This window comes from Macrotis lagotis, chromosome 5, assembly GCF_037893015.1.
Source record: "Macrotis lagotis isolate mMagLag1 chromosome 5, bilby.v1.9.chrom.fasta, whole genome shotgun sequence".
NCBI lineage: Eukaryota > Metazoa > Chordata > Mammalia > Peramelemorphia > Peramelidae > Macrotis > Macrotis lagotis.
This window is the reverse complement of record NC_133662.1, coordinates 37,248,775-37,270,689: the sequence shown is the minus strand read 5'-3', so window position 1 is coordinate 37,270,689 and position 21,915 is coordinate 37,248,775. Positions and strand designations below refer to the sequence as shown.

The window sequence follows — 21,915 nt, the reverse complement described above, 5'->3', positions numbered from 1 at the left end:
ACCCAGCATCACACAATGTGCACAATAAACAAAATGAGATGCTGAAATTTGCATATTATCTAAAAGTTGATCAAAAGAGAATCTTTTATGTTCCAGCACAAAATTCTCTTCAAAATTCTTCTACATGTTGTGTCACAAACCATGATTCAAATGTCAGACCAAGAGAGAGAAAAGCAAAAACAAAACTACTCATTCAACAAACAAGATTTCATCAAGGTCAGGAATCTATCTATCTTACCTGCCTCAGAATTCCTGCTTGTTTTTAACTATGCTGCACCTGCTCAATGATTCAATGTTAGTCCTGAATGACTCAAATATTCTTCTAACATTATAAATAAAAAAGTTAACATATTCTGATCAGTATGGATAATTTCTTATAAAAATGAAAATAATTTCATATAAGTACCATCTTAGTCAATGAATTCAATGAAATACAGTTAAAAGCTTTCTAATTGTGGCCTTTAGTCAAAGTGACAAAAGGTCACATTTGCTGTTATCTGAAAGGAATACTCTGATTGCACTACTCTCTAATGTGATGCCTGCTGATTGGTTTAACCAAAATAATGTCTAGAATCAGAATATTACATGAACTTAGTAAGTAGTTGCCCATCTAGCAACATTTAAGAGGAACAAAAAAGCTTGTGGAAGTGGAAGCTTCTAAGGACTGCCTTCAGTTCAATGTTTATCTTTATTCAGGATAGTCCATTTTGAATAGGACTTTGCAATTCAGTCATTAAACCCATTTTATCATGTGCTTTGAGAAAGTTATAACTAAGGCAGAAAGTTGTATATTATAGCAATCTGATATTCAAAATATGTCAGGACTGGAAATAACTTTAGAGGTGACTTGCCTATGGTCAGACACCCAGGATGAGACAAACTTCAATTCAAAACTTATTGACTTGAAACTCTCTTTTCACTACTTTATGTTGTCTTTCCTAGAGGAAAAGTTCTTAACTTTCTTGAGTCATGGAACCCTTGATAGCCTAGAGAAGCCTAAGAGCCCTGTTCAGAAGGTTTTTAAATTCACACAATAAAATACATAGAATTATAAAAGAAACTAAGTCTACTGATATGCAATTCTCTATCTCTGTCTCTCTGTCTCTATCTCTGTCTTTCTCATTTGAGAGAGGGAGAGCTATATACCTATACATATATATGGTTATATATCATTATAGGTATAGATAGTTATATAGATATGTAAATAGAGAGTTATATAAATATATATGGTCATAGTGATATATATGTATATATATATAAAAATACAGGTATATAAAATAGGTATATAAACATTTATCATATATACATATTTGTATGTACCTTACATTTATAAATATGTATGTATGTGTTTGTGTGTGTGTGCATGTGTGTATGTGTGTTTGTAGTTCATGGCCCAAGTTGTTAACCAAGCTAAGAACTCAAAATACCCTAAAGTTCTAGATCTTTTGACTATGAGATCAGAAAGTATATTTCCTTTTGAAGGGCAAGTACTTTTATATTTTTTCCTTTTATCCCCAAGATCTATTACAGTGATTAACATATAGTAAAGGCTTAATGAATGCCTGACAAATAAAATGGAATTGTTTGTGTATCTATACTGTATACAGGCAACTATCAGCCCAGTTCAGAAGGCTTGCTTACCTGTTTATAGTCAAACCCTATTCAAAAGCATGAAACCATGAACAGTTATTCTAAAACCACTGAATTGCCAGTTTGCTAAAAAAAAAAAAAAGAGTTATATGGTCCTCTCAGGAAAGAAGCACAAAAAACCCCCAAAAGACCAGTATGACATTATGAATAATTATGATAAACACAGTCAACAAAAATGTTAGAAACAATATCCAGACTTTAAGAACACCTTACAGGAACACTAAGTATGAAGCTTGGAGCTGGATTTTGTGGTTTTTGTTTTTAGCCCTACCGCATCTTATAATTTTATATGGAATTTTACTAATAAAGAACTCCTACATCAAGAAATTCCCTTTAGTAGTGTAGATAACTAACTTTTCTATAATCTATTGAGTCATATTTGCCAGAAACAGTGGAAAGTTAAATGTCTTAACTAAATGATCAGTATGTATCAGAGGAAAGACTTAATCCAAGTTTTCCTGACTCTAGACCTCTAGTGATTGATTCTTCCTCTCCATTTCTCTGTCTCTGTCTCTCTGTTGCTTTCAATCTGCTTCTGTGTATCTCTACTCTCTCCCTTTCTCTTTTTCCATCTCTCTGTCTCTCTGTCTCTGTCTCTGTCTCTGTCTCTGTCTCTCTCTCTCTAATTTTCTCTGTATGTGTGTGCGTGTGTGTGTGTGTGTGTGTGTGTGTGTGTGTCTGTCTGTCTGTCTGTCTGTCTCTTGGTCTTTCTATCTCTGTGTTTCTTTTATTTATTTATCAATAGTTTGGATCTATTGATGCTAATGATTTTGGGTGTCTCTACACACTTTCCCACATATGACCAAGTTATAGAACTAGGCCAATTCCAAGAGATTTCAAACAATATAAATGAAAACACAACCAAATTCTTCTACTAAAAATGACAAGTATAATTACAAAAGGGACTTACATATTTTGTTTCTCGACCAGCTGCTCTTGGAAGAGTTGCAGGCATCTGCATTCAAATAAAGATAATCACACAGATGGAACAACCAAGGAATCAGCAATAGCACAGTTTATTTTGCTTCTTTTTAAAAATTTTGTCTCAATCCTTTAAAGATAATGGTTCCACAATAGTACCTTGTACATAATAAGTGATCGATATTGAATGAATGATAGACATTTAAATGTTTCTCTTAGTTTGCCCACACACAAATATAAAAAGTATTTGTGAATTCACTAACATGAACCTCCCTCTTACCAACATGGATCAAAACTTCACCATGATTTAGCAGATTAAGTTAAAAGGGACTGGCAGGAGGTACTCATTAGGCAACTAAAAATCTATGACTCATTCATGAGCATATCTCTAGTTAGTCTCAGAGACAGGATTTAAATCCTGCTTTATTTTTAGTCCAAGTTCAATAGCCTATCTTCAAGATGCACTGCTTCTACTCTGAGCACTTAGAATCATAGATTTAAAGCTAGTATATATTTAACCATTGGTTTTATTTCTCTGATTAAAAGGGATCAGAAAAAGATATTAAGATTACTATTCTAAGTTATTGATTTTCACTCAGGTTCAAAGATTTTGGAAAACATTATAATAAAATAAAATGTCACAAAATCATACTTTTTGCTCCTATGATTCTGCTGCTAGCATTCTATTCCTAAAACATTACAAAGAAAAAGTAGGGGGAGTCCTATCAATTAAAAAATATTAGGGGCAACTAGGTGGTGCGGTGGATAGAGCACCAGCCCTAGAGTTCAAATCTGGCCTCAGACACCTAGCTGTGTGGCCTTCAGAAAGCCACTTAAATCCATTTGCCTTGAAAAAAAACCTAAAAAATTATTGATAGAAGTACAATTTTCCATGGTAAAAAGAAAGAATTTATATATCACATAATTAGATAATAAATAAATGCATTGTTATATTAATATAATTATAGTATTTTCAGAATGATGAATGTTAAGCATACAGGGAAATATGAAACAACCTATGTAAACTGATGCAGAGTGAAATCATCAGAATCATATTGGTTTCACATCAATAGGGACTAGAAGAGAAGTAAAAAATAGCAAGAAAGAAAGGGAGGAAGAAGAGGAAAAAAAATCAAGGTAGGGAGGTGGAAGAGGGAAAAGAAAAGAAACAAAGGAAAGGGAAAGAAGAAAGAGAAAGCACCAAAGAGAGAATTCCAGAGAGGTCTAGAAGAGTACACAGAGCAAATATTTCTTATTTGCTTGATTATTAATTCTTTATGTTCATTAATAATTCAGTGGTTTGGAAAAGATTCTGCCCCCTTTTTTGCTTTTTTATTTGATTTCTTTTTATTTCCTTTTTTAAGGTTATAATAACAATATTTAAAGATTTATATAAAGTTCTGTAGTCAAAAAGATGGCATTGCACTATATTTGATCATTTAGTGGGGTATGGCAAACAACAGTTTTCATATACACAAACTCTCTCTCTGTCTCTATCTCACTGTCTCTGTCTGTCTTTCTCTGTCTTACTCTGCCTCTGTCTGCTTCTCTCTGTCTCTGTCTCTGTTTCAGTCTCTGGGTCTTTGTTTCTGTCTCTGTCTCTGTCTCTGTCTCTCTCTCTCTCTCTCTCTCTCTCTCTCTCTCTCTCTCTCTCTCTCTCTTACAATATCTGTTGTTTAGTACCAAAATGGTACAGATGAGGAAACTAAGGCTAACAGGATTACTGTATAATGCCAGATTTGAAATTGGAAAAATGAGTCTCTCTGACTAGATTCAGCATTCTAAACACTGCACAATCTAGCTATCCCCTCCTATAATAATTACAACTGGAATATGGCATTTCTTTTCATTATTAGTCATGGTCTTAGCATACAGTAAAGTGGACTTAATAAACACATCAATATTTCCTAGAAATAAGAATTACTAAAACAGTTGAGGGAAACTTCAGCCATCATCGTTTATCCAACACCAACTGTATACTACATAAGTAAGAATCATTAGTTAAAAGAAATGTATAGGCAACATATTTGAAAATACAAACAGATTAGACAGTGAAGGTTTACTGCTCATCAAATTTTAGTATAAGTGTGTATCTGTGTATTAATGTGTTTACACACAAATTATGTATAAATAAAAATACAGTTCTCACCATATATATTATAATATATATATATATACATATATATATATATATATATGTATATATATATATATATTTGTTTGTTTCAGAGAACAGCCACAACTCAAAAACAACCCCACCCCAAATGACTTCAGAATAGAAAGAAATTTGACCCTTTTCTACAATATGAAGAACTCAGGATTGCTGGAAAACTTTAAACCATCAGCTCCCTTTCAGTTAAGTGGCTATAAAATAAGATCAGACAATCAACAAGACAACACACACACACACGCACACAGACTTATGAGTCCCTTGACAATCAATAAGCTTTGACTTCCCATGCTAATATTTGGTCTTATGGACATGGACATAGATTTCCCATTTCTGCTTTTCTACAGTAGTCTATGCTATTTTTTCTCTCAATTATTAGTATTTTATTTTATATTTCCCTAGCTACATGTAAAAACAATTTATAACATGCATTTTTTTTAAATTTAAGGCAATTAGGTTAAGTGACTTGCCAAAGGTCATGCAGGTAGGAAATTATTAACTATCTGAGGCCAGAGTTGAACTCAGGTACTCCTAACTCTAGTACCAGTGCTCTATCTACTGTGCCACCTAGCTGCCCCTATAAATTCATTTTTAAAACTGAATTTGTAATTATCTCCCTTCCTCTCCCAGGTAGTCGGTTATTATACACCTATGTCGTACATATGTTTGCACAGATGTCTTTAACATGAAGCAAGTACTCCACATATTTTTTCTTCAGAGCCAGGCAGGTAGTAATTGTAATAAAGACTTATGGATTAATTAGTCAGATCTGATAGCACATGGAGGTTGTTAGGTTAATTACATGGAAAACTCACTTACTTTGTTTCCATCAGAACCCAATGATGTCTGCATGGAACTTGAAGGAGAATCTGAAGGATACTAGGGGAGAAAAAGAAGGGATCGGGGAGGGAGGATAGAAAATGTGATGAAAGGTGCCATAGTAACAAAGAGATGAAGAAAAACAAAAACAAAAACAAATATTTTGAATTGAAGAGTCTAGTCTACAGCATTACCATGGACAAGGATTCCTGTAAGACCTTATCAATGGCAGCACAGAGCTCTTCAGTTTGCTGCCTGAGCTGTGCGGGGGAACACAACTAGAAAAATCGAAACCAGTCACTGGATTAGCACCATGCTTTGGGATTTTAGACCAAAAACCCAAGAAATTTGTTATCATTACCTCCAGATGTGAGTCCAATGTGCTGTCCTTGGTGATCCTTTCTGACTTGGCAGGTTCATCTAGTGCCTAAAGACAAACAAAATTTTTTGATATGAGATTTCTATCAGAAATGAATGCCATGGCCAAGTTTCTTTATCTATAACTTCAAAGGAATCACTAACTGTGAAAGGGGAAAAAAATTTCAAAAGAAGCCTTAAACCTCAACCAAATTCTTCAGATATCAGGAGGTTTTTCCCTTGAAACTTTCTTTCTTAATTTATTTGAAGAATTCCCTGACTTAAAGGCAGTTTCTCATGTGGAAGCAATTTCTTAGATGTAGTTCTATGTGATAGAATTTCTCCAGTGGGATGATAATTTTTTACAAGTAAAAAAAGATTATTTAGTGGTAGTTCTTGAACAGATATCCATGCTTGAAAATAATTATAGTTATATTGGACACAGGAATGACCCTAAAGTCAAGAAAACCAATTCAAGTCATATGACATATAACCACAGATAATCCTCCTAATGTTTCAGTACCCTAATCAACTCCAAGCTATAACTCTGGTTATATGCAATTTGCATTAGAGGAAAGAGCTCTGTACTTGGAGTACAAAGATGAAATCATAGGTAATAAAAGAACTAATGTGAGTACTTATTCATCCAAATTCTCTTTTCCCTTAAGGGATTGACTCCAAGAATGAGGTGCTCATTTAAAATATATTTGAATTCTTTTTTTTAAAAAAAATGGAATAGCTTTCAGGGTCAGTTTTCCCTTTATTTTTATTTTTTTGGCTTTTGTGAGGCAATGGGATTAAGTGACTTGCCCAAGGACACACAGCAAATAAGTATTAAGTATCTAAAGCTGAATTTGAATCAGGTCTTCCTAAATCCAGGGTCAAGGCTCAACAGCAAAAAATGAAGAACCTTTGACTAGTCCTAAAAATCCAAATTATCCTCAAAGAGTGATTCTTGACCAGATGTAGATTATTCAAAAGAAAGGGTTATAATCTGAAACACTTCTCAAAGAGAAATGGAAGGGACTGGGGAAAATTTGACTAATGATATAACCACAGGAAAAAAATATAAATTAATTTATCAACAAGTTTTTAGTAAATACTATGTTCCAGACATTGTATGTATGAGTTTTTGAGGATACAAAGACAAAAGTCAAACAGTTAATCTCCCAAGGTAACTTGTTAATAAGAAGATTTTTATATTTAAGTCAATTTGTCCACTAAATGAGATTAAATTCACCAACATTTATAACTTCTTTTATTATAAAGAACTATACATTTTCTCACACTTTTAAAGTTGTATTTTGGATCTAATCATATCCCAAAAGACTCAGAATCTGCCATATTGCTATTGTAAATCATTTTTATTTTTTCTTCTGATTTTCTGCTTATTTGACATGTAAAAACTACCTTCTCTACCCAACTTTGAACATGATAAATAATCTTCAATGTATAGTAAAGCTGGTACTCTTCCAATCAAAAGCCAAGAAAGTAACATCTGGGCAAGGGTGGAAATGGGAATTGTTCTTCTTCCCAGTAAGATTCTATTTCTTTTTTCTAGTTTCTGGAAGTTGTCCCTTTAATAGCACTAGCAAAAGCACTAAGATAAGAAAGAGAAATTTAAGGAATAAACACAGACAATGAGGAAACAAAACTATCACTCTTGGCTAATGATATTATTACATGTAATTAGGAAATAATTAACAAAATAAATAAAAACATTGTAAAAAGGAAAGCATTAGTTATTGTTTTTGGAAGAAAAACAAATCCAGTAAATTTCTGAATACTCATAATTCCAAATCATTACAAAATCTTTCCTCTATGTCATCTTTGTGGAATGAGAACTAGAGATAAAATATGTCTCTGAATTATATGCTTCATTCAAAACAAACAGCTAACTGTAATGGGGAGGGGAAGTGGAATGGGACTTTATATTTAGAAGGTATATGAGGAAATATATGTCCCAACAGGGAAATCATACTGGAGAGTATTTAAAGCTGGTGATTATATGAAGGTAATTGGTGGAACAAGGGAAACTTATATCAATTGTCTGTCTAAGGATAAATTATATCTCTTTAGCCTTGAAATAGAAAGCTGTGGCTATTCTGAAGTAAATGCTAAATTCCTCACTACTTGTTTGCAACTCTTGTAGAGAGTAAAATGAGCAAAGGGGGATTTCTCTCTGCCCCATCAGCAACATTTTCTTGCAGCAGAAGAACATGGTCTTTGGAAACATAGAGCTCATGGACTGAAAGAGGAATTCAAGGACACCATTTCCTGAATCTCAACCTTCTGTGTAGGTTCTCAAAGAAAAAGAAATTAGAGATTGGAATTTAAATTCCATTGCTTTAATAGATTTCAGACTTAAGAGACCAGAACTAGGGAAGAATCCCTGCTGTTACTAGGGTAAGAGTTCTGGTTTTGTTTAAAAGAATGCTCTAGGGGTGGCTAGGTGGCACAGTGGATAAAGCACCGGCCCTGGAGTCAGGAATACCTGGGTTCAAATCCGGTCTCAGACACTTAATAATTACCTAGCAGTGTGGCCTTGGGCAAGCCACTTAACCCCATTTGCCTTGCAAAAACCTTAAAAAAAAGAATGTTCTATTGCTCCATGACCAACATGGAACAGTTTAATCAGAAGCTGAAGGTGGGAAAAATTATGACAATCTGGTGGAACAATGTATCCAGAGCATAAACCCAGTGAGTCCATTAGAATAACAAATTCAACATGGAAATATCTGGCAGAGTCCTGCAGAGCAGATCCAGTAAAATTATAGAACAAGGTTACTGGAGACAGTATGAAAGCATAAACAGCCCCTATTGCCCTAAGACAATATGGTACTGGAGGTGGAAAATACTCCTCCTCTCAAATCACTTGTCCACATATGTTCCTTTACTTGAATAACTCTGCATGTTTAAGCCTTTATAACATGCATTCCCTATCTATGCCAGGATATATATGATCTCCATTTGGGTCACTTTCCTTGCTAGTGCTTGGTGCATTTTAGGGCAACTGAAGCCCAGTTTTATAATGTAAAAGGTTTTTTTTGGTACTTTTCTTACTATGTAATATCAGTAAATGCCTTTGATTTCAGCAAATTGTGTGCTCTGATTACCAGCAAGTAAATACATCAGTGGAGACACAAGAAGCATAGTTTAAGGAGTACAAACTTCAATATGGAGTAACAATCTTACAGGGAGGCTGAATTAAGTGAAAGCTGGGGAAAGAAATATCCCAGCAGAGACTATGCTTTTAGTCAATTGGTTTTTGTTGTTGTTGTTGCCTGGCCAATTAGAGAGGTCTGACTTTGTAATCCAATTTGAGATTTTCTTGGCAAAGATACTGGTGTGGCTTGCCATTTTCTTTTGGGGTTCATTTTACAAGTGAGGAAATTGAGGCAAATAGGGTTAAATGACTTACACAACAGCACAAAGCTAGAAATGACTGAGGGTTCTCCTATACCATCTACCTACCCTATTGGTCCAGAAGTCCAAATCTTATTCCTAAATATTACGTTTTTAACTGACTGTTCAGCTTTTCTCTTCTGAATAACTTGCTTTCATTGGGTGACAGTGATGAAAACATTACCTTGTTCCTATAGTCTTTAGTTCCTTGCCAAAGACTTCATAATATTCCTGGCAGTACTTTCTGGGGTCCTTTGGGAAAAATCATTTGTGCCCATATGAGTGACAAGAAATGAGTAGCAGCCATCCATTTTGACAAGTCTTGAGAGATTTCCTTGTATGCCTTGGAATCTTGCCCAAGGAAGGCAACAGGCTTCCTTTTGCTGTTGTCAAGTCAACAAAGCAGGGACTCGGCAACTGACAAAAACATTCCTTCCTCTGATGCTTTCTAGATGAACCCTGTACAGCAACTGTATTTGGAAGTCACTTGGCCATAGCAGATCTATAAACATCTTAGCCTTCATTGAAAGTTAACAGAACCCTCTCCTGGATTTTTATAGCTCCTGGTACTGAGGTACTCAGTCTGTCTTTGTAATTATTACTGGGAGGCTATATCTTCAACTAATTAATAACCCTTTAATATCTTTTATAGCATCTTATTACTTATTAGCAACTTGACAGCCACAAACAAGTTCTTTTAGATTTTTCTCCCTAATAACGCTACCTACTCTCAATATTATATTATAAAAATGAGTTTTATTCTAATGAAACTTGTTGATTCTTTGTTAAAGGTACTTTCTAGTGAGGAAATTTCCTCTTCCAATTCAGATAAGTACCTAATTTATAATTTATAGATGGAATATTAACTAGGCCACTGAGAAATTCAATGATTCACCTAAGGTCATATATCCACTATGTGTCAGAGGAAAGACTTTGACCCAGGTCATCCTAACACCATGGCAAGCTCTCTATCCACTACTCTTTGCTACCATGAGAGTGGGGTAGGAAATAACAAAGAACAATATTTCTCTGGGTAAGCCTATGAATTAAAAAGATTGAAATAGATAATATAATAATCCTATAGTTACATCAATCTTCTTATATCACAAAAAACCTATCATATGTTCTTCTCCTTAACACCTTCAAACTAAGAGAAAGGGATCAAAGGATAACAAAGCCCAAAGAAGCTACAGATAGGAAATCCTAGCTGAGGATCAGAGAACTATGAATTCTGTGTCAGAGGGGCAACAATAGAGATATTTCTCCCAGGAGAAATAATTTATGTAATGACTCAAGAAAAGCACATATGTGTATAAAAATATTTATAACAGCTCTTTCCTAGTGGCAGAGATTTCAAATACAGAGTATGCCCATCAATTGAGGATGGAATACTGTTGGGCTATAAGATAAGATGACAAGGATGCTCTCAGAAAAACCTAGAAAGACTTACATGAATTGATACAAAGTGAAATGAGTAGAACCAAGAAGACATTGTAATAGTAACAGCAATATTATAAGACGATTAGCTGCGAATAGCTTAATTATTCTTAGTGATACAATGAACCAAAAATTATCTGACTAATTTATGATAAAAAATTATATTCCCTCCAACCAGGAAAAGAAATGATGGAGTTTGAATGCAAATCAGAGGATCCTTTGTTTTTCTTGGGTTTGAGAGGCTTTTTTTTTTACCTATATTTTCTTTTGCAACATTATCAATATGGAAATATATTTTGGAAGACCACAATGTATAACTTATATCAAATTGCTTCCCTTCTCAATGAGGGGAAGGGGTAAGGGGGAGAGAATTTGGAACTCAGAATTTCAAAAACAAATGTTAAAAATTGTTTTTACATGTAATTGAGTAAAAATAAAATACTATGTACTGACTCATGTGAAGGGGTCCACCAAAAATGAGATGGGGATCTCACAGAGTTTTGACCTTTAAAAATAAATCTGTGTTAACCTTCAGAGTTTCTCCCAATCAGGTATAAATGTTGAACACAGAGTTTGCCAAAATCAGGGACAAATGTTACCAGTTTTGACCTTAATAAAGAGCAAAACCAAATTAGGGTAACATGTACATTTATTGATATTTCTCTACTAGGAAACTTGTTACATGATAAGTGACTTTTTAAAAAAACATTTCTGTTCTTAGAGGTGCAGAAAATTAAGTAAAAATATGCACATATATTTATATTTATATAAATATATATGTATATAAATATATATGGGGAAAATTCATTGTTCATACTCAAAAAGAGGACAAAGGGATTAAATGTCCTAAAGACAGGTTCTGAGGTTTCTGGAAGCTGTCATTCAGTTGGGCTGAGACTAGGAGAACAACCAGATTTTCATCCTTAGTGATTCCCCATCCCTGGATGGTTTCAAGCTGAACTCAAATGACTGCTTGAGCAAGATGTTATAGATAGGTGTTCCTGAATTGTGACTTTTAATATCCATTTTGTAACTGTAATTTCCTTTTTGAAAATTCTGTAATTTCTAAAGATCTGAAGCAAGTGAGGCCAGAATTGCTGTTTTTTCAAATAACAACAATGAAAGAACTCTAGGGTTGTCTAAAGTCCTGAGGCAGTCATTTTCCTTTCCACCATAATGATTTTGCTGATATTGCTAAAAAAAAAAAAACAATGTCCAATATTGGAGCTGGAAAACCTGATGAATGACCAGAAGTTTCATTTCACACTGAGTCCATACTGTCAACCTTCTAATCAACTGATATAACAGCTGTTTGTCACTTTGAGTATACCTCAGGAGTCACTGGTGGCTCTGACAACCAGAGTCAGCACCAATTCTAAGCTTTGTACATAGTCCTTCACTGGTTTCCCAGCAATCAACCAGAAGTCCCACTAGCTTTTTGGGTTTGTGTTACAAGAGCTGATAAACACATCTTGCCAACACAGGAGACTATTATTGCCTGTATCCTGCCAGGTTCTTGACTTTTATGATTCTGGATGGAAATCCACATCTACTGTCTCTCTATAAGAAACTATCTGACGTAGCTTTACCTTTCTTGTATTAAGGGCACTTAATAAATAATTTGGGCTTCTGAAACCTATTTCAAGAAAGATTAAAGGTCAAAATGTATTTGGTGAAACTAGGATAGCCTTGAAATTTACAATAATTGTTCTTTTTATTGAATGGGGGGTTATTTTTTCAAATACATAATCTCATGTTCTACCTTTCAGATATTTTAAAGAGAGATATTTTATTTTTATAACTGAAAAATACATTAATAGGCAGGGCAACAAAATGGAAATTGATAGAAATCTAGCAACAGATCAGTATGTGACAAGCCAGCAAAATGTCATTCCTATTTATAATATTTTCATTTTGATTGAGGGTAATCATTGTCAATAAGATAATATTTACTAGAAATTTATATTACCACCCACATCAAACTAGTTCATTTAGGCACATATAGAACACATCTGTGAAATTATTTTTTAAATTCTCATTAGAAAACATCCAAAGTTTTATATAAAGATGATTTCTTGATTATGAATGGTTGAGGTTTTTTTTAGGTTTTTTTTTTCAAGGCAGATGGGGTTAAGTGGCTTGCCCAAGGCCACACAGCTAGGTAATTATTAAGTGTCTGAGACCAGATTTGAACCCAGGTACTCCTGACTCCAGGGCTGGTGCTTTATCCACTACGCCACCTAGCCATCCCGAATGGTTGTTTTTAAGGGAAAGTAGCAGTATATGCATCATATATTTAGAGCCAGAAGGGACCTCAGAAATCATCTAGTTTATTTCTCTGCCAAATTGTTATACCTGAGGAAATTAAGGCCTTGAGAAGTGAAGTGACTTATCCTAATAAGATGTGGTAGAGTTGGGATTTAAACTCAAATTGACTAAATTTAAAGCTCTTTCCAATTTTTTAAGAATTCATGTCTACATTTACCTCTAGGTAAATTCTTCATGGAAGAATATAGGTGCTTTGCTTCCTTCACACTGGGCAGCTATGATTTGCTAGGCATCTTTCTTTGCTACCAAAGTAACATATTCAGACAGACTAGACATCCTTCTCAGAAAACAATTTAAGCACTAAAAGTCTTAAAACAAAATAATTAGGTATTCTCCAAGTAGTTTGGAAAAAAGCTTTTCTCTGTTTAATAAATAACTAGCCATTCCATTTCCCATTCACTTCACTTGTTCCCTAAGCTCACAATGTTCTCCTTCCTCATCTCTACTTCTAGATTTCTCTCGCTTTCTTCAAATCTCAACTAAAATTTCACCTTCTATAGAAATTGTTTCCTAATTCTTTATTCTAATGCCTTTCTTTTGTTGACATTTTTCCCAATATATGCTGTGTATAACTTGTTTGTACAAGGTTGGTTGCATATTGTCTCCCCTATTAGATTATGAGTTTCTATATAAAAGGGATCAAATTTTACCTTTCTTTATCACAAAGCCTGGTAGGTGTTTAATCATTACTTCTTCACCTCCACTACTTAAAATTCCTAATTTACTTCAAAATTCTGCTTATGTCCCACCTTCTACATGAAATCTACTCAATACTGGGACTCCTTTATGGGCAGATAAGGATAGTTCAAAAGTACCATAAGTGGAGTTAGTGATCCTGTATTATAAATTCTTTGTGAATAGAAATTCATAAGCTTTTTTACTTTTCATCAAGGCTGTTGAAAAAAAATTATTAGGATTATAGAGTTAAAGTTAGAGAGTACCACGGAGGTCATTCATTCAATTCCCTCATTTTACAGAGAAAGAAACTAAGGCCCAAGGAGATCAAGTGATTCTTCCAAGGTCACATAGGGAATAAATATTAAAAGTAGTATTTAAACTCTGTATCTCTGACTCAAGACTCGGTACTCTTTCCTTAGAACAACCAGCTTCCCATCTGCAGTTTGTATCTTAAAGTTTAGATCTATTTCCTTTTACTATTTGATCCCTCATAGAGATAGTCAGCTGATAGGCAATTCCATTAATCTATCATGCCATTCTCCCTTCTCTGGAATAAATCATATCAAATTCCACTTGCTTCCTGACAATGACAACAATCTCCACAGGTTGTCATGACCAAAAGAAATTTTTTAAATCATCTTTTGGTGATTCCTGTTTTGATACACAGCTTCTCTGCTCACCTTCAAGGGGAAAAAAGTTTTCTAATTTTCTTCCACCCCTCTAATCATTTTCCTTTGCTGAATCTCCATCCAGATAATTCCCATTATCTATGATTGTCACCCAATTCTTCATCCTTTTCTCTTTTTCCATAATTGGTGATCTCCTCTACTCCCATGGGTTCAATGATCACCTCTATGAATATGAGTCCCAGTTCTACATATCTAGTTTCATATAATTAATTTCCCTTTAAAAAGATTGAATTAAAAAGCCCACTGGCATTTCAAACATAACATATCAAAAGAGAACTCATGACCTTTTCCCAAAAATGATTCCTTTTTCCCTATTATTTTCCAGTGAACCACAATTCTTCTAGTCAACCCACCTTGAGACCCTAGTGTTATCCACATACCCTATATCTAATAAGCTATCAAATCTTGTTTTTATATCTTTATAATTCTTCTTGTACATACCCTTTTTTTTCCATTTACTTAGCAAACATTCTTGTTGAACCCCCCATCACTTGAACTATTATAATAGTCTAATTGACTGACTTGACTTATTTCTTTCCCAAGTCAACATTTAATTACCAAAATGATTATTATAAAGTGCAGATATCTATCTCTTACTACCAATACAACAGCCACTAGTAAACAAGCTCCAATGACTCTCTTGTACCTCTGGGATCAAATTTAATGTCCTCTACTGCTATTTAAAACTCTTCATATCTGGAACTTTCCTATCATTGAGACATTTTACATTTTATGCATTCTATTATCCAGCAACATGGTGTTTCTTGCTGGTCCACACCCAACATTCCATCTCTTGAAATTTTGCCCTGTTATTCTCCATGTCCAATATGCTCTTCCCTTTTACCTGAATCTCTAGGTTTCCTTTCAAAATTTTACTCAAATTTCATCTTCTACAGAAGATCTTTCCTATTGTTACTGCTACAAAGTGATTATGTCTGAGATGTATATGTGTATATATCTATTATCTATCTATCTATATATATATCTATTATATATCTATATATGCTTATTATATAAAATATATAATAAATGCACATATAAAATATATAATATATATAAAATCACAAGAGTTTTACATATAACTGTATGTGTTTGAATGTTATAATACATCTAATATATAGATATATAATCTATAATCTCTATTTCATGTACCTATTTACATATTGATTTCCTAATAAAAATGCAGGAGCTTTTTCTTTTTGGGGGGAAGGAACAGTTTTTGCCTTTCTCTTTATCACAAGCATTTAGTACAGTGTCTGTTGATTGACATTAACCATTCAGTCAAATCCTTTCCAACTTGGTAGACCCTGCCAAAGGTTTTAGTTTGGTGTCCTACAATTTGAAAGTTCAGTGCCACCACATACCATTAGAACATTTAGTTGGAGAAATTTAGTGGAAGAAGATGAAAATGATTTGTAGAAAATATACATCAGAGGAAAATGCATTTTGTAGACAGAGCTCCAAAATAATAATCTTTTGGCTATTGTTAATTAATAGGGCCTTCTTTACCTTAGTAGACTAGAAATATATGCAAGGCTCAATCACTCTTAAACAATATAAGAAAGTTTGTATTACAATATATTCTGAGCAACAAGAGATGTTTTTCCCTAAGCATTATATTTTATGTGATCATATATTTAGAATTAGATGTTACTCCTTAGTTTAGAAGTTCTTATCCTGAAGTTTATGGGCCCATGGGTCATGTACAGATTTTAAGGAATCAGAAACTTGGATGGGAAAAATAAATATATTTTCATTTTAAATAATTGGTTTTCTGATAATCAATGCACTTTATTTTATGCATTTAAAAATTATTATGATAAATTGATAATAGGTTTCACCAAACTGCCTTTTAAGATCACAGACATCAAAAATGACCCATGTAGTTACTTAATCTAATCCCTTCATTTTACAGATGAAGAGTTTTAGGTAACTTGGCAGACATATAGTCAAAGGTAAAATAGATCTATGAATCCAAATATTCTAATTGCAATATCCTTTCCACTATAGTAAATTTCTTCCTTTTCAATAGAAAAGGTTTTCTATACTTCCATTTTCTCAAAACCTTTTAAATAAAATCTTACCATATATTCTTTCACACACATTCCAAATTTCTCCCACCAAACTCATAATGTCTCCAAGTATATCCTTATGAACATAATTTGGTCTTATACCAGAAGGAGCATATTTAGAAAAATATAATCCCCTATTATAGCTGCTTGCCAGGCCTATGCTCTGGTTCCTTCTTAATTTCTGAAAAGTTTGGGCCTTCCTCTTCATTACTACCAAACCATCTAGTTTAGTCTAAACATGTTTTCAAAATCTTTTGGGTCCTGTAAACCATTGTGATAACCCCAAAAATACATATATTCCAAAGAATTAATTTGTTTCTGAATCTTATGCTTCAAAAAGCATGAAACAAATTAAGTCGATTTGAGGTTTAATTTTTCTCTCATTCAGTTTCATAGCAACATTTTTCAGTTTCTCACCTTTCTCCCTTTCTCTAGAAAAAAGTAACTTTCATTACTGTTCCTTTCATTTCCATGTATTCACATATCCAAGTGAATAATAAATTTGAAACTCAATTAATTATTAATTTATTTAATAGCACACACGTGCATTTGAAATAAAGATTTCTTTAATGACTTTATCACTGTAGTTGTTTAAAAGTATAACAAAGAAACCAAATGTTTTTTATTGGTTAAAAGAAAAAGATCATCACATGAAAGAAAGGAGAGATTGAATTTAATACTTCAATTCGTATCCTCACTGATATACCCTTACAATGCTTCTCTTATTAAAGGATCAAAAATATCATAATTTACACTGAAAATTGAAACTTTCATATCTGTGGAATTTTAAATCTACCTTCCTATTCCTACAACAAAGTTCAGAAAACACAAGAGTTTTCTAGAGCAATGTGTCTCAACACTTATGTGCTGGGTCAGAAGAATATACAGAACATTTAAGGAAACAGCATAGTGCACATATCTCTCCTATAGAATTCAATTTATAGAGCAGAGATCCATATAACTTGTGAATAGGAAGTCAATACTTCTCTGGTTTCTATGCTTTTTTTCATTTGTGAGGTTCTTTCTACTTGTATTTTATTTTATGTTAATCTCAGAGAAGATCATTATTGGAAAGAATCTAAGAGTCTGAAGCAAACATATTTGAAAATCTTCTAGCTAAAGGTATCTCTAGTTCAAGAGGCCTTAACTAAGTGTTTGATTTTAAAATAATTGCTCTCTGAATTTTTACTAGGATAAAAAAAATGGAATATGAAGATGCATTATGGTCCAGTGTGAAAAATGCCAGTTTGGGAGTAAAAAGACCTAGGATCACTTCCTGGATCTGACATCTACTATCTGTATGACCTTGGGTCATTCCTCTATAAATTTGCATATGCTCATCTATAATATGGAAGCATTAGAATAGATATTTCTGAATCCTTCTAGTTTTAATTCTAAGATATTATAAATTTTAAGTTTGATGTTGTTAATTAATTATTTAATAGGAATAACAGAAATTTGAAGTTCCATATAGATAGATAAAATATAACTTTAGAAATAGAGATAGTGATATCTATGTATAGATAACACATCTCTCAATTAATAAAGTTTTTAAATCTATGTAGAAATAAATATCTCCATTCATATTTAGATATTTATATCAGCAGTTTGGTAGATCCTTATAAATATCTTAATCTATCTATATATAAAATAAGTTGAAGTTTCCACAAACCAAATTTTGTAGGTTTCAGAGTGATTAAATCATAGACCAAGCCCAATAATACAACAGTCTAATGTTAGAGAACTAAAATTAAGATCCATGTATAGGCACAAATATCTATTTAGCTTCAATTTGGAGAGGAAGTATTCCCTCTCAAGGAAGTATTTTTTAAATTGTTTTTATTTTCAGGAAGTAATATAATTTCTTTTGTTCCACAACATTCCATTTATAGATTTGATGTCTTTTCATTGGTTGTTCTCCATGCTTGTAATTCTCCCCCTTCCTTTTTATCTCTTTGCATCTCCTTATTTCTCTGGCTTCTTTCAGGTCCCAGTTAAATGTCCATCATTTAAAAAGTCTTCCCAGATCTCCCCTCTGATGCAATATCCAGTTGTTTTTTTATATTCTGTCTCTCTCATTCAGTTGCAAACTACTTGAGGAAATTGTTATTTACACTTACTTTGCCTTTCTAAGTATCCTCAGTTCTTAGCACAATGCTCTGTACCTAGTAGTCTTTTATAAGTATTCCTTGATTTGATTTAGCTAGAACATGAATGTTCTAGAACATAACTCTGTATAAAATATGTTCCTTTTAGAACCAGTACTGGTAAGTCTAACTAGCAAGTTATCTAAAAGATTTCAGTAGGAGTTGACTTCATCTGTATAGTAGCTTTATGATAGGACTGCAACAAAGACTGACTTTCTTACACATCAACAATTTAAGTACCTTTTAAAGTGTTGATTCTTCTCAAAATAGATGCTCTTGGGGAATAAAGTCCTAATTTTTCTACTCCATTCAAAAATACTGCCTTTGACTTCAATAGAACACTGGGGTGAGCCCTACTGTATAAACAGATGGACAAGCATAAGTACACTGACAGATTTAGAAAGAGTAGCAGTGTTGAAAATTGCAGCAGTATACCATTCAAGAAATAAGACTGATAAGGCACATAAACTCAAAAAACTAAAAGGGCAAAGCATATATTTTTTTTAACATTTAATTACTTGTTGAATAGCAATATGACAGTGGATGGAAAGTGACCTTGAATTTAGGACTATTTGCTTCTCACAAATGTTTGCTGTGTGACAAATCACTTAATTTCTCTGATTTTCAGTCAGAAGTTAAAGGGTTATTGACAAACTGTATTAATGGAGGAGATTTACCTATTAGGATTCTCCTGGCACCTGGGGTAGTTTAACATGATTCATATTTCAATGTAATTAGTCTTATTTGTAATCTTACATATTTCCTGAATTTAAGAGCATTAGTTTAATAAGGGGTCCATAAGTTTTATCAGACCACCAAAGGTGTCCATGAAGCAAAAAAAAAAAGATTCATGATTCCTAGTGTATGGTGAAACCATAGATCTGAATGAACTTTTTAAAACTTTTACTTGTTAGAGAAAATCTTGTAAAACTCTGAGAATCTGGACTGACATAAAGAAGCAAAGAAAGGAACAAATATTTGAAATTTTTTGATATTTAACTGTTTACAGATTAGAACCCCAGAAAAATTTATCTTGGTCAAGGGAAATTTTTCTCTCAGTGCACATTTGAAAGAATGAGTAATAAAGCAAATAAACAAACAAATAAAAACACTGGATTTGGTGTTCAAGATTATTGACTATACTAATTACCTGCATGACATTGAGGAATTCATCTAACTTATTTGGCTCTCCTATTTTTTTTCATTTGGAAAAAGAACAAAGTATGAAAGATGAGTGATAAAGTAACTTTTAGCTAAAAATATTCTATGCTTAGAGGTATCTCAGTTTGTTCATCAGTAAAATAAGGGAGCAAATAATATTCAAGGTCCCATGGAGCTCTACATTTCTATGAATTTCCTCCAAATCCTCTCAACCAAAATTTTAAAATGGCATAATGTGTAAATTAATCTTTTCATGATTTGGAGTGTTTTTTATCTAGAGGAATGTTTACAAAGTTATATTAAATTCCTAGGGTAGAAATTTTCATGATCAATGTATATTTTCAACTTTCAGTAATTTAAATGAGAAGTGACTTGAAACCAGGTCTTCCTAACTCCAAAACCCATCCTCTCTATCCACTCACCATATTTACTGTTAAATATTGAGACATTAATATTTTACTGTACCAGAAATATACAAAAGCAAGAAGCACACATGTATATGAAATAGAAAGTGAATAAAAAATACAAGAATGGTATGTCATGAAATGAGCCTGCTCTCAAGGAACTCACAGGCTTAAAATTATGTTTGATAGGGTTAAATTAAACTAATGATTTCTCATTCATTCTAATCTCTATCACCTAACGTAAAATAATATTTGTCAACTAACAAATAAAAAGAGAAAATGCATTTTCTTGTTTATATGCCTTTTCTCATGATGTTTCATCTACTTAGAATACTTCCTATACCCACTCATCCCATCTTCTCTTATCAAAATTGAATTTACCCATCTTTCAAGGTCCAGCTAAAATGCCATTTCTTTGAGTGAATCTTCCTTGATTCTTATGATCAAATGTGAAATTTTCTTCAACTAACACCTCATGATACTTTGCCTCTTGCAGGTAGTATTTAGATGATTCTTTCATTTTACTTGCTTTTTAATATGTTTTTATTCTCCTTAGCAAACCATAAGAGACTTGAAAGAAGGGGGGAAACAACTATGTAATCTTGGTATCTTCCAGTGCCTTGTGCATTGAAAGGTACTTGATAGTTACTTAACTGAATTCAGTTGAATATAGTGAACTGTATGATTCAATATATTCCAGGACCAAGCCTAACAAAGTACTAATCCTTGTAATCCTTACAATATCATAGCTATAAAGCTGGAAGGAACTTCAGACATCAGTTAGTCAAGTCTTCTATTTTTAAAGATGAAAAATTGCAATCTAAAGAAGTAATATGATTTGCCCAAGGTCACACAGGTAGTGAGTGACAGAAATATGACTGAAACTCAAGCAACCTGAATTCCAATATTGTATATACTCTTTCAATCCTGATCTGTATATACTCTTTCAATCAAAATCTGATTAGAATATTGAGAGATGTAGGGAGGAAATTAGTATAGTATTATAATGTATCTCTCGGAAAAGACTTGCAAATAAACAATTTTATTATCTAAACAAATGGGGAAAAAACTTTGCTACTTTATCAGTCTGGGAAATGAAGTGGGTGATAGTTTCTAGACTTGCCCAGACAGGCTAGGGTAAATGAGCTTCAAGAAGGTCCACCACCACCAAACTCAATTGGTTTGAGAGGAAGTAGCAAGGGAACATCACCATGATTTCCCTCCACTGTGGTCCTTCCCTATTTGTACTGATACATTACTGAATAAGCTGACAATTTTCATTTTCTCATAGAAACAAGATTTCTACACCCTCTCAAAGTCCCTTAAATGACAAATTAAATAATGTAATATTCATAAAGCACTTGTCATAATAACTGACAAAGAGTACTCAATTAGAACTTATTTCCTTCCCTTTCCTTCCCTTTCTCTTAGTTTACCCTTCCCTTCCCAAAGAATTAGATTGCCCTGGTGCTATTCATTAAACTATTTCTTCACCATTATATCATTTTATTGGGTGGTACTACATGGTGGGAAATAAAGACATAGAACAGCACTTTGGGAGAAAGTATTCTTGTCCAAAAGCCCTGGAACCCAGGTAACTCAGGGATATTGAAAATACTGAAATTAAAAACAAGTTTAGGGTCACATACAACAAGTAGGAACTGCAAAGTATGTGCT

General features: G+C 33.2%; 1 protein-coding gene across 13 annotated transcripts in view; it reads right to left on the bottom strand.

The window, feature by feature from the left end:
* MLIP (muscular LMNA interacting protein) overlaps positions 1-21,915 on the bottom strand; it is a 490,259-nt gene that overhangs the window by 192,136 nt on the left and 276,208 nt on the right. For 12 of the 13 annotated variants that reach the window (XM_074237220.1, XM_074237218.1, XM_074237223.1 and 9 more), the window contains 4 exons: positions 5,922-5,987; positions 5,755-5,838; positions 5,561-5,620; positions 2,561-2,605 (listed from right to left, as the gene is read on the bottom strand). In XM_074237220.1, the coding sequence (XP_074093321.1) occupies positions 2,561-2,605; positions 5,561-5,620; positions 5,755-5,838; positions 5,922-5,987 (255 nt within the window). The remainder of the gene's footprint in view (positions 1-2,560; positions 2,606-5,560; positions 5,621-5,754; positions 5,839-5,921; positions 5,988-21,915) is intronic. The other variant, XM_074237219.1, reaches the window with a different exon arrangement.